This window comes from Geospiza fortis, unplaced genomic scaffold (assembly GCF_000277835.1).
Source record: "Geospiza fortis unplaced genomic scaffold, GeoFor_1.0 scaffold138, whole genome shotgun sequence".
NCBI lineage: Eukaryota > Metazoa > Chordata > Aves > Passeriformes > Thraupidae > Geospiza > Geospiza fortis.
Genome location: NW_005054307.1, coordinates 10,856,255 through 10,869,548, shown reverse-complemented (window position 1 = coordinate 10,869,548; position 13,294 = coordinate 10,856,255). Strand labels below are relative to the sequence as shown.

Here is a 13,294-nt window from a genome sequence, read left to right as displayed (position 1 = left end):
CAAAGGAGGGCCATGAGGATGGTGAAGGGCATTGAGGGGAAGCTGTGTGAGGAGCAGCAGAGGTCTCTTGGATTGTTCACCTTGGAGGAGATTAATGGAAAACATCACTGGAGTCTACAACTTCCTCAGGAGGGGAAGAGGAGGGTCAGGCACTGATCTCTTCTTTGTGGTGACCAGTGACAGGACCTCAGGGAATGTCCTGAGGTTGTGTCAGGGGAGGTTTAAATTGGATATTAGATAAAGGCTCCTCACCCAGAGGGTGGTGAGCACTGGAACAGCTCCCCAGGGAAGTGGTCACAGCACCAAACCTGACAGAGCTCAAGAAGCATTTAGACAATGCTCTCAGTCACGTGGCGTGACACTTGGAGCGTCCTGTGCAGGGCCAGGCGCTGGACTTCAATGATGCTAGTGTGTAACCTTCCAACTCAGGACATTTCATGATTCTGTGAATATTTTATGTCAGTAGAAGAGTTAATATTGCTAAATGGGAATTCAAATATGGACCAGAATAGACAAATAATGTTAAAAAATACATATAAGCCAGCAGTACTAAAACTGGAATGGAATCACCTTTTTAAATAAAGGTTGCGTACTGGAAGGGATATTTTACTATCAACAGCAAGTTCTGAGAACCTGAGGACAATGTGTAGGAAATCAGACAATTGGAGAACAAAGGACATATATGGCAGCTAAGGAAAAAGTACAGTATGCAATTATAGCCAAGATGCTGAACAACTCTTAAGACACTGGAACGAATTGCTAGCAACCTTGTAAGCAGCTAGAGAATTAGAAACTGAGAAACCTGTATTCGCTGCTTCTGATAAGGAGCAAATTGTGTTTAGCTGTGTAGTCTTTTTTTTTAATTATAAACAGACTTGAAAAAATAGTTATTTCTCTTCATTAAGGTTTTTAAACAATCTCATATAACACATGCTTTAAAAATTGTGGTGATTTGGTGTAATGAAATGTGTGTGTGCAAATAGAAATGTAAGCTTATTTCAAAGAGGAAATGTCAAAAATTTTCTATTAAACTAAAAGAAAATGATAATAAAGTTCTGCATAGATCTGTTCCAGAACCTGATATAATTATTGTGCTGGCTAACTGACTCAAGAGTGTAAAGAGTCAGATGAAAAATAAATTCTAAAACAATATAGAAAATACTATATTGGGAGGAATTGCAAGCACTGTGAAGAACAACATTTGCATTTCAAATCATCTCAGTATGCAGAAACCAGTTTCCAAACCAATAAGGCAAAGTTCAAAGACATATGAGTCTCAATAAAAAAAGAAAAATCAAATAGTCAAATGCAGTAGTGTTTAATGAAGGGCAGTTTGGCAAGCCAGCAAGAAAAGAGGAAAAGCTGCAGATTATCATGGACTGCAAAGTAAATGTAAGTAAACAGCAGGTTACTTGTTGACAAAAAATGTCCGTTTCCCTTATCCTTCTTCATACCCAAGAGCAATCGAAATTCCCTGTCTTACACTTGATATCACAATGTCTAGATTAGAAAATATGTTCACTCATCTTTGCTCTCTCTCTTGAAAGAGTGGGGAAGGCCAGGGATAAATTTACAACATCTGTGTCACTTATCTCTAAGAACAGTACTGAAACTGTACATTGGGTATAATCCAGTCTCCAGGGGTGTTGGGCCTGTCAGTGCTGAGATTTAGCAAGAGTTATTCAAAGACAAGAGGTTTTGATCAATAAATACAGTGATAGGATGTGCAGGAAACTGCAAGGTACACACAATTGAGAGGCTGTTTTGAATGACATCTTCCAGGACAGCAGCTCTGTTGATTTCCAGGGTCAGAGCAAGTGCTCAACTCTCACTTCTGGTTCTTACTATATGCTAGTTTTGACAATTCATTTGTCTTTCGTAAACAACCTAATGATTCAGTAGCAAAATGTGAAAAAGCCGACTTTCCCTTCTTTTCATTTTAAGAAGTCTTAAACATGAGTGTGTATGTTGTTTTATTTTTCCTGAAACTACCAGCAGAAACTTTTGTTCCTGAAGATTTTTCTGGCAAATTTTGCAGTATGAGTGACTCACATCATCTTTAACTGTGGGCAATAAATACACTTCTGATTGAAGGAGAAATTCAATAACTAAAACATAGAAGGGCTAAGAGAATCTGTGGAAACAGAGGGGACTGATGTAATAAATGCCAGAAAATGTTCTTCTAATGAGCATGTAAGGACCAGTTTATCAATTAATTCAATCTAGGCTCCTAGCTCTATGGGAACTCATATGTCATATGTCAGTTTTTTTATGGTTTTCACTTACAAAATTTGCTCTGTTTTCAGGGAAAAACAACTCTTGAATTAGGTCCATTGATGTTACTTAGGTGAACTGCTGAGATCAATATTCCTATTCTGTCTCAAGGTTGCTGCAAGTGTCATACCTAGGGATTTATTGGCAAGTATTATGGCACAAAAATCTGTGCATTCTGACCAGAACACTGATTATGTTACAATTCCCTGACACACTCATAGAAAATACAACTATTGGCTTTTATAAATGAAACATGAGCAAAAGTCTGGAGTTGTTTTCATGAATATTCAAAAACACAATCAGAAAGAAAGAAATTGTTTCCATTACCTGTTCTTATTTTAAGACCTTTTGGTTGTGTTATACTTTGGGGTTTTTAGCTTCTAATCTTTGTGATTAATCTTTTTAAATATGTATATTGTTGGGTGATAAGAATTCACCTCCAGCATCAAGATATGAGAGCCATTAACTGAATGAGAGCATCTCTACTGATCTTGCTTTCATGAAGTGCAAAGCATCAATACTAACCTATCAAACCAGACTTCCAAAAGAGAACATCCTAATAGTAGAAAGTCTCTCAAGGTAGGGGAGGTAAGAAAGATGGAAATAGTTAGCAATGCTCAACTGATATTTGTGTTTCATTCTGGCAGGGCTCTTTTATCTACTAATAGGTAGAAGAATGGAAAAATTACTGCTATAACACTTGGGCAAAGCAAAGCAGGTGTTTAATCAAGAACTTTCCAGCTATCCTGAATCAACAACTTTTTTTAATATGTCTCCATAGACAAAAACACCTATTTTCTTAATTCCATAACAGGAAGAAGGCTAGAAAAGCTGTTACTATAGATTTCCTCCTTGAAATCTGCAATTGATTTAATTCTGTAATAGCTGGGTTTGTCCTTGAAACCTTAGTGCAGAACATTCACCCATCAAATCAGTTCATAGCTGAGATGGTGAACACCCAGGCTTTGCAACTGCACAGACCAGTGGAATTACTGGAACACCAGTAACCAAGTTAGTTTGTGCACAAACAGACTCAAGGGACAGGCAAGCAGCAGCAGGTGTATCTTGCATTTTGTCTGATAACACCTGGGCTGCCACACTTTTACCTTTTGGAAATGAACAATTTTCTACTTACCTGGTTCATAAGCAGTACTGCCTTGAGAGCACTGCTATCTGCCATGGAGTAATGAAACTGAAAACGGCAATTTTTGCTGGAGCAATGACACATGGAGCTGTTTAGATGGGCCCTTTCATATAATGCCTTGTCATTAGCTTCTAACCACTCAAAATGGCCTGAAGAAAAAAGGAAAGAACATAAACGTCACTTTTTCGCAAAACTTTTTTTTCTCAGTTGTTAAAAATATGAACTGCTCTCATGTAATTCCACCAAAGATCCATTCCAGCAAGAATCAAATCTGATCATCATGCTGATGATGTGACTTGGATATCATCTATTTCCTATTAAATAGATAAATATATATATCTTCATTTTACTCACAGATAGCCCCAGCAACCACGAATTACATCAGTTTGATGGTATCTCAAAGTTTCAATTTGCATGCTTAAACCTGCAAGAAGTCCCAGCTCAGCCTCCTTACATTTACAACCATTCAATATGCAATGACAAATATATGTGGAAACTGGGCTTTCTTCCCACTGTGGTTTTTGGGAAATACGCTTTTCACAGCAATGCTTAAAAAACAACCAAAGAAATAAAGGTCATCTGCACTACTGCTACAAGAAGCAGTCACATCTCCACCTGTAATCAAGGTCTTTACTCCTCAGACAGAACTTCTGCAACAAAACATTGGAAGCATATTGTCTTTCCATGTGGAGCAGAAAAGCAATTTATGCTCTGCTTGACCTACTGGCCCTTATAAAAGCATTCCTACAGAGATCTAAGGAGTTCTCCATCCCCTTAACAGTGTCTATTAGTTCTCAGAAATAAAAAAGCTAAATATTTTTTACTAAATATATCAGCTCTTTTAGGGGAAAGAGTCACTGAAGATTTTGCTGCTTTCTGCAGCAACTATTAAAATAATAAACAAGGACTGATTAGAGGTTTTAAGTCCGCCGTTTCTATGTTTATTTCTCTAAATAAAACTTATCTCAAATACAAATGTTACACAATCTCAAGGTGAAGGAAGATAGTGTCATTTCACCAAAAAAAACCCTAGTTTTTATAAAGAACTTCTATAAACATTCTTTTCCTTTTGTTGCCTGTTTAGTCTTGTGTTATGCAATGATTTACACTGTAATATATTCTTGAAATTTCCTTGGAGTTAAGCTCGTAATTTCATGCCCCAGCAACTAACCTGTATATAAGAAAATATTGTAGATTAAACTCAGATTTCTCTTTCACAGACATGAACAAAGCATCTACACGTCTGTGACTGCTATCTTGTGCACAAGAGGAAAATGCAACACTAGAAGATATGCTACCAGTTGTTTATCTAACTTCAGAGTTCTCTGATGCCATTATAAAACCAACCAATTTTAGTTTCTGAGCCCAGCGATAATTAACATTATTTTCTCTCCTTTCAAGTACTTGAATATTTAAAAGCAGAACAAAGAGGAGTTGACATGATTTTTTCACAAGAAAGCAAGTGCTGTGCTCTAGATATACCAAAGTCCTATGGAGCATCCAGAACGAGCCTGTATCCAAAAAAGCATGCTTACTCTACTTTAGGGAATGCATTTTGTGCAAGTATTGTGATTGCTTCTGCTTATCCCATGCAAGAAACATAAACTATGGAAACTATGATGGCATACATGAAACATATATAAAAAAAGAAAAACAAGTAAAAATTACCTTCTGAACATATTACAGGGGAATATAAAACCTCTGTGAGAACTTTTGACATCAGAGAAATTAAGAGGAAAAATGATAGATAAATTGCCTACAATACAAAACTAGAGAAACAAAGCAATAAAGAAACAAAGAAAAAAGGCTTTCCAAGGATGGAAAGTATTTTATTAAATTTAGGGATACAAGCAAGGGAGGACTATTCAAAGACTGTAAGAAATCTTTTCTTTATAAATATAGTTGTTTATAGACCTCTTCTTTATAATTTTATTTCTTAACTCTCTTCTATTTATAGAAGCAAAAGCTTTGATCAAAATCATAATATAAAACTTAGTCAAGCTCTATTTGCATTGCAAGTTTGAGTCCTCAAGCATGGTATTTTTGCAGTTTGCATACCATGTCTTTATAGAACTTTTTTTATATTCAACATCTTTATTTATGTCTCGACACATCTGCATGAATAGAAAATACTGAATGTATTGAGAGGTCAGCAATCACAATTCAGATCTTTCAATACTTTTCAATGTTAGTAATGAATTAAATTCTGTGTGTTCTTCTGATGTTTGTTTCTTCACACATTTTCATTTTTCTTTATGACTTAGAAGCACAGGGAATTTCCCTAAGCAGGTGGGGAAGTTCAGCCTGCCCAGCAGCCTGTGCATATCCATACAGTAATGCCCAAGCACCTCTGCAGGAAATATTTCCAAATATGTTCTTTTTCCATAGACAGAGCTTGTAATACATTCTTGTAAAAGCCCTTACAGAATTTCAATATCTTTTGTGTTCTCAATATTGCATTAAAAGGGAAATCCATACCCATTACTAGCCCTTAAGAAGTCATGTTAAGGTGTGTCACAGATAAAATGACTTTCAGGGAGGTTTTTCGAATAAAATCGAATGAAAAGTCTCTTTTTTCTTAGATACTCCAGTGGAAATTGGAAGATGATATGAGTCTTCTCTTCACATTTAAGGGGAAAAAAACCTGCTTTACTCTATGCTCTTCATTATGCATACCTGCAAAAATGAGTTTTAACATAGTGTATACACTCAGGCACTTTTCCTTGCTATTCAACAATAATTTGACTTATGGTTACTAGAATGTATTGAAATGCATGCTATTTTTTTTTTTAATAAAAACAATATCTAACATTCATTCAGCTTCTATCAATGAGATGTGCTCCATTTCTGTGGGTTCAAAGTTCAGGCAGTAATCTCCACAACATCAGTTCTTCAAAGCTGCATCACAAACTGTACTATAACAACTAGCAGTACTTGACCCCACTGAAGGCAGCCTCAGTACACAAGGCAAACACTTAGCAGGCAAGACAATTCCATCTCACAATAGAACACTCAGAAATTTACATCATTAAGCTTTCAAAAACCTTTCCCATAAACCCATAGAGACATACTACACAGTGACTTCAAAAACAAGTGATGCTCTTTGCTTCTTAAAATTGCATCTGGACTAACATTATTCATTTTAAAGGTAGGACACTATTTTCTAGAATAATTGTTTATTTACATTTGCCCTAATAAAAGGTTTAAAATGAGATTCCAGACTGTATGCTCAAGCAGAATAGTACTACACAAGTCAAACTGCCAGGCATCAAAATGAAAACAAAACAAAAAACCACACACACACAAGGGCTGGGGGCATAGATGAATTTGATTTGATTTAATTTAATTTCACCAAATTCTTGCTCAGATCTCATAAAAAGAATAAACTGGAAAATAAATCAGCTATTAGTTTATAATAGAATTCTTATGTTAAAATATTTCATGAATACCTGAAAAAAATTCATTAATTCTTACAATAAAATATTTTCTGTCTTACCAGAAGGAGTGTTCATGATGTTCTTATTAAACAGCCAAAACAAAACCTAATTTACGTACAAAATACATACAAATACTTTCTGTAGTTTTGTTCTGTTTTGGTATTGAGGCACCATCTTGTCATAAAAAGCACTACACTCTTCATGACAGCTAGTATGAATTTTGAGTTAAATTAAATGCTCACCTTCAGTGTTGTTGCTGGAATCCTCCAGGAAGGAACTGGAGGCAAGCGTATGCCCAGCTTGCAGCCATGCCCCCTGAGCAGGCTCAGCTGCCTGGTCTGAGTGCCACTCACACATGCCAAGCTCAAAAATGGAAATCTGTGGTACTAAAAGACAAAGAAAACCAATCACTTCTTAAGTCATTCTTTATGAAACTATTCCCCATTAGAAATCTATGCTTATTACACTCCTTGGCAACATTTCTGCTTCTTCAAAAGCTTGCTTCAAAAGCCCTGTGTATCCCTGATTGCTGCCCTGTACTTCATCCTGACATCTTTAAATACTCTAAGAAATCATTCCCTCAGGACAGATGCCTCTTTGAAAGCAATGGAGTGCTCTTTATGTTAGCCAGTCATCACAACCTTCATGAATTCAATTCTGCAGAGAGAGTTGCCAGGTAACATAAAAACTGACATGCAGTAATAAGAAATACCTATTTACATTTCTAGGTGATAGCTACAGAAAAATCGCTTTTAACAGGTTAAGCTCGGCAGCATCTCCACAATACTTGTAAGAGAATACTTCTTTTTAGAGACAGAAGGATTCTGAATGCATCACCACATATTTCAGAGAGATTTTAACAGTATGCCTGGCTAGTCTAGCTGCCTCAGGATTTTAAGCAGGATTGCACTATGACAATGGAAGTTTCACTTCTTAATGTTATTGCAGGGAAAGGTAATCTCCTGGTTAAGTCACAGTATCAAATAACAGTCAGAATATCTCAGAGAAAACACAGAGATTCCTAACTGTACGGAAAAAACACTTTCAGGTTAGTTCACATAGATGTTATTGTCTCCTTCATCTGAGAGACATTGTATTATTCACGTTACTGACACTTCAGTGAAATGGGCTGTCCAGGCAGTGCTGCAAACCTTTCATTTCTTCCTTGTTCTAGTGCTGAATAAATGTGTGCTGTTTTCAAACCACGTGTATTGTGTGAGAAAGAGCTTGTCAAATACTTGTTTCCCACAGAAAATGCAAAATTCCACAAAGATTTAGAAAAGGATGGATTTTGTCAGATTTCAACATGTAAAAAAAATTTGCAAGTTCTTTCAAAAGGAATCAAGATCTTCTTTTAACATTTTTGAAGTAATGACACAAAACATTTTGAGTCAGTCTGTGGTTTTTTTCTTTAATTTAGTTTATATATTTTTGAGGGTTTTTCGTTTCATCAAACTACCCATTTTCTAGCTCTTAATGCCACAGCATGTCAGACAACAGTAAGATTAGTATTTTGGATTTTCTGACTCCCATCCCTGTAGCAGTTCATCTCAAATACCTGCTTCGGTAATATTAAAGGCTACGTCTCTGCAGGATTAGAATTAACTAAGGAATTAAGTTTAAGATTTTGTCAGTTAAAGTATTCATATTGTATTTTTGTCAAAATTTATACATTATAAGTAATACATAAATGATTACTTCAGTTTTCCAGAAAAAAAAACATATATTTGCAGTGAGGCTTTGTCACTTCTGCATTACAAGTGACTTAAGGAGGACAAAAGCATTCTCCCTTACAGAATTCCACTTTCATGCCTTGGAGCTCTTTGCTTTCATCTCTATATAGAGATGAGAAGGACACTCTTAGTGGAGCTCTTCACATATATAATTTTTTGGAAGTTGAGAGGGAATTCTGCAGAGCAGCCACTTGGATAAGAATATGAAGCCTTTGAACAGAAGGCCTACTAAATGCATAATTAAAGGAGATTTTGCATTATGTGTGTTTAAGAAAATAACTTCATCTTTTCTATTTTACAGCCAAAGATGTTTTCTGTAGCTCATACTCAAACATATGATAAAGAGCTGTGGGGGTTTTGAGTGATAACAAACAATGTGGCAGCAGTTGGGGAAACTACAAACTGTAGAGTATCTTAAATTGCTATACAGATGACAGGGTTTCAGTTGCATTTTTTTCAAAGCATGAAGTTTAGTCTTTAGGAGAACTGGACAGCAGACTGAAGTGGGGCAGTTTGGGAGACAGGGGATAGAAGGGAAGAACCTAAAGCATAATGAAATTACTTTTATATTTAAGAATCACAGTTTGCATCAAGAAACTCCCGAAAGCACAAAAACTTGAGATATTTTATTCACAGCCCTAAAATCATAGCCATGCTAATGAATACAGGTGTCTAGGTAATCTCTTTTGTGCATTTGTACTGGGAATAAAAATCATGAGGAACACATTTAAAATGCAAGTTTTAACTAGGGATTTCATGAAATTAAAGTGGTTTTCATTAAAAGTCTACTTTTCCAGACATTCCATAAGGACTAGTGAAAAAATTATTTCAAATTCAACCGACCATTAGTCTGACCTTTTGCTTTAATTATTGGAAGATGTTCAGTAGTGACGTTTCTCTTTCAGGGAGAAAATTAGGATTCTTTGACCCTGTTTTTTGGCTGCTGTGAGCCATTTAGATGTCACCTAATGAAGTTGACTTCTCCTAATGAGGAAACACAGGATAAGAACTGGCTCTTATTAGAATATACCTAAGGCACTTGACAGTGCAGCAGCTCAATCTGTGAGGCACAGCACGGAGTTCAACAGCTGCCATGTAAGCTAAGTTTAACATCTGGATTTATAAGATATGGTGAAAACATACATAAGTTTCCTCTTTTTTCCTCCTCCATCTCTTTGAAATAGTGTTTCATCTCATAGCTGTGGTTTGTTTGGTTGATTTTTTTTTTTTTGCTTTAGAAGAACTTTGTTGAAAAACTCAGTGTATTTTTACAAACAGATCTCCCACAGCAACTGGTTAAACAAGTACATAGATTTCTAGAATTATAAAAATCTAAATATATATATGCCTGCTGGCATCATTAAATTAGGGTTTGCATCTTGCTCTTAATATGATCTGCTTGAAATTGCTTAGCACTGTAACAGATTGATACCCATGTGCATCTCTTTTCAATAGTATTTTCCTACAGGGAAATTTAGAGAGCATTATTTAGAGTATGGTACACACAAAATCAACAATGTAACCTAGCTTGGTTTGTGTCAAACACTGCTTTTAATATCTCAAGTTGAGTTTAAAGTCTAAACCCTCTGTGCCCATGCCAAGAATAAAAGAAAGAAAAACAAAGGAGGTGCTTTGAATCAGAACTGCACTCACCTGAGGATGTGACAGAGGTGCCAGAGGGCAATACTCTTGTGTAATACAGAGCAGCAAGCAACTTAATTTATGCTAGGATGGGTAGCACTCCTTTTCCATGCAAATACATTGGGTTGAAAAGGGAAATAGGAAATGTTTTGCTGCAGAATCCTGACACGCAGGGATGGTCTGACTGCAGAGATGACCAGCCTGACATTACAGCTTGGGATGTAGCAGAGCAGAACAGCATAACCCCACTGCACAGCTGAGGATCAGGACCTCCTTGCATTTAGAAATACACGAGTGCCTTGGGAATCTTCCTAGTCAGCTCCATAGCTTTGCCTGAGCTGGCTGAGCACGTCAATTCTTCAGCCAAAACCAGTAGATCTTTTTTACCCGCTGAGCCCTACATTTATAATGTATCAGATTTATTAAAGTATTGTCTTTCTTTGCAATTGTGTTTACATGTGAAAAGACAGATGATTGTTTAGGGAAATGAAAATGAGCCAAATGAAAACACTTTCAGAGTTAAAAAACCCTTTGAATAGCAAAACAATTGCAATTTCTCTTCTAATCCAAGGAAAAGAAAATGTAAAATGACCTGGCTCCTTAAAAACAGATATTCTTACCATGTGCTATAGAACATCCTTCACTGAAGGCGATATCATCAATGGCAACACTTTCACCTTTTCTCTGGGTCTCCACCATTCCCGAGAAGATAACCTAAAGGGATTAACAGGAAATCAACAAGAAACAGAGTTTATCAGTGTCACAGACAAAACAAAAAAACCCACACAATATATGCCAGTCAAGTCCATGGACTATCTAAAGGAAATATGAGAACTCTAATCACACATTTAACAATTTTGGAGGATTATCATCCTGGCTTTTTGACACATCTGTGGCTTTTTCACCTGAGCACAGATAGGTAGTCCAATCATCTAACTCAAGATTAAAGTAGAATTTAACAGGAAGGACCTGAAAATCACAATAAAATGCCTTAAAATCTAAGCAAGGATCATGACAGTTAAAGAATAGAACACAAAGGATTTTGTGTTTTGTCAAGCCAATATTCCACCAGAGACTGGAAATATGAACATTTTCTGGTTGATTTCAGAATTTCTCAAAAACCTGGAGAAAAGTCAGAGCAAAAAAACCCATTATTCAGAAGCCATTTTAGGCAACACAAATCTTGAGGAGTACTTGGTTGACAGCTATTCTGCTCTAACATTACAACAATGGGGGTTGTTTTTTCTCCCACCAAAGTCTTCCATACACAAGAAGTTACAAATATTTTACTTTTCCACTTTAAGGGCAGATTTCAATCCATATTTGTAAATGCACAGACTACTTCACATTTTCTGCAGTGGTGTACAAAGGAACTGACTGATCAATAGCAGTCCTTGGGAAAACATAACAAAAACATACCAATCAAAACAACCCAGCTAATCAATCTTATGAATAACACTCCTTAAAATATTCCCTAGCCACATCTTGGGATGAAATAGTTCCAGGATTTTGCAGAGTCCTGGAGGCAGAATCTACCTAGAGGTACATTCTAGCTCTTATTAAGGAATTCACAGTGTTAGCAATAATTTTTCAAGCAACACCTTGAGAGTTCATATTGTGCATAGTTTAACAGATTGATGCAGAAACCCCATAAATTACCAAGAACTGAGTTTTTCACCGTGCAAGATGACACAACTTATCCAATGATACGACCATTTTGTTATAAATTGGAATTTTTGAGGGTTTTTTTGAAATGTTTGGTCTTTTGTTTGTTTTACTGAACCTGCAGTAGGCTTGCACAAAAATGGCAACCATACCACATTCTAAAATATGTTTATGTGAATGAAATGAGCATCTTGAAAATTTGCTCATTCGATTTGTTTCAGAAAACAGTATTTTGAATTCTTGAATTCTTCTGCAATGATATGTGCCATTAATGTGTACTTTCATGACATCACCACAAGAACAAATAAGTTCCTAAAACAATATAGTGCTATAGTGCACTATTTTATAATTAGAACACCAGAAATATTATTTAACATCAAGGATTTGACAGATATTTTACCTTTGCACAGTGACGTTTCATTTTGAATTCAAAATTTGTTTATTAATAACTTTATTTAAAATATATATCTACTTATAGCTTGCATTTGGGGTTTCATAGTCAGATTTTATTATATAGTGAGAAAAAGTGATTTAGACAATCATTAAAGAGGGACTAGCTCACTTTGCTGGAGCAAAATCAGAGGCTGCTTCAAGTCCATATTCCATCAGAGCATACAAAGTCTGTGTGAACCTGTTTCCACAAAACTCATTCACAGTCTCTCAACTTCCCCTCTTCCGGAAGATAATATTACTGGATGCCTCCAGATGCTCTTGTGTTTAAAAAAGATTATCCAGGCTTTATCTGGTGCAGATAACCAGCTAACCTTCCCTAGGTTCATTCCAATAATAACCAAAGTGATTCACACCCAAATTTACTCCAGCAAGGAACCGTTCCGTTTTCCTTCTCACACAAACTCTAGAGCTCTTTAAGCTCACAAGTCAGTAACAAAAAAAATCTTCATGGCACTATTTGCTCATAGCTGCGATGATATTTATCTATGCAATATCTGTGAGCACCAGATCAAATGAACATTGCAGCTCCATTGGTGGCATGGAAAGTGCAGGGGGACTGCAGGGTCTCAAACACGAGCTGGGCTGGCTCCACAGCGCAGCCACAGGAGCAGATTGCAGCACAGCTGCAAAGCACGAGGTGAAACAGGAATCAAGCATAAAGACAGAAATGAACCCCAAGCCTAGAACCCTTTTCCTTAATGACGTCTGGGAGACAAATATTTGTCCTCAGTAAATCAGAGCAAAAGTAGCTTGGAGAGAATACCATGATAGAGTTCTCCAAAACTCAACCAACACAGACATACTGAGCTTTCTGCTTGTTCAGTAGTTAAATCACTGGCAATCTCTGCATCTCAGAACTCCATGAAATGAAGATTTTTAAATGCCAAACTAAGTTCTGTATTCCATAAATATAATCCAGACTCTTAGTAGGAAGAGACGTAAGTATT

The 13,294-nt window shown here is 36.3% G+C and overlaps 1 protein-coding gene across 1 annotated transcript in view; it reads right to left on the bottom strand.

Annotated features, from left to right (window-relative positions):
- MALRD1 (MAM and LDL receptor class A domain containing 1) overlaps positions 1-13,294 on the bottom strand; it is a 271,411-nt gene that overhangs the window by 205,811 nt on the left and 52,306 nt on the right. Inside the window, exons 6-8 of the mRNA XM_014312109.1 lie at positions 10,850-10,943; positions 7,098-7,241; positions 3,410-3,567 (exon numbers count right to left, since the gene is read on the bottom strand). Coding sequence (XP_014167584.1) covers positions 3,410-3,567; positions 7,098-7,241; positions 10,850-10,943 — 396 coding nt within the window. The remainder of the gene's footprint in view (positions 1-3,409; positions 3,568-7,097; positions 7,242-10,849; positions 10,944-13,294) is intronic.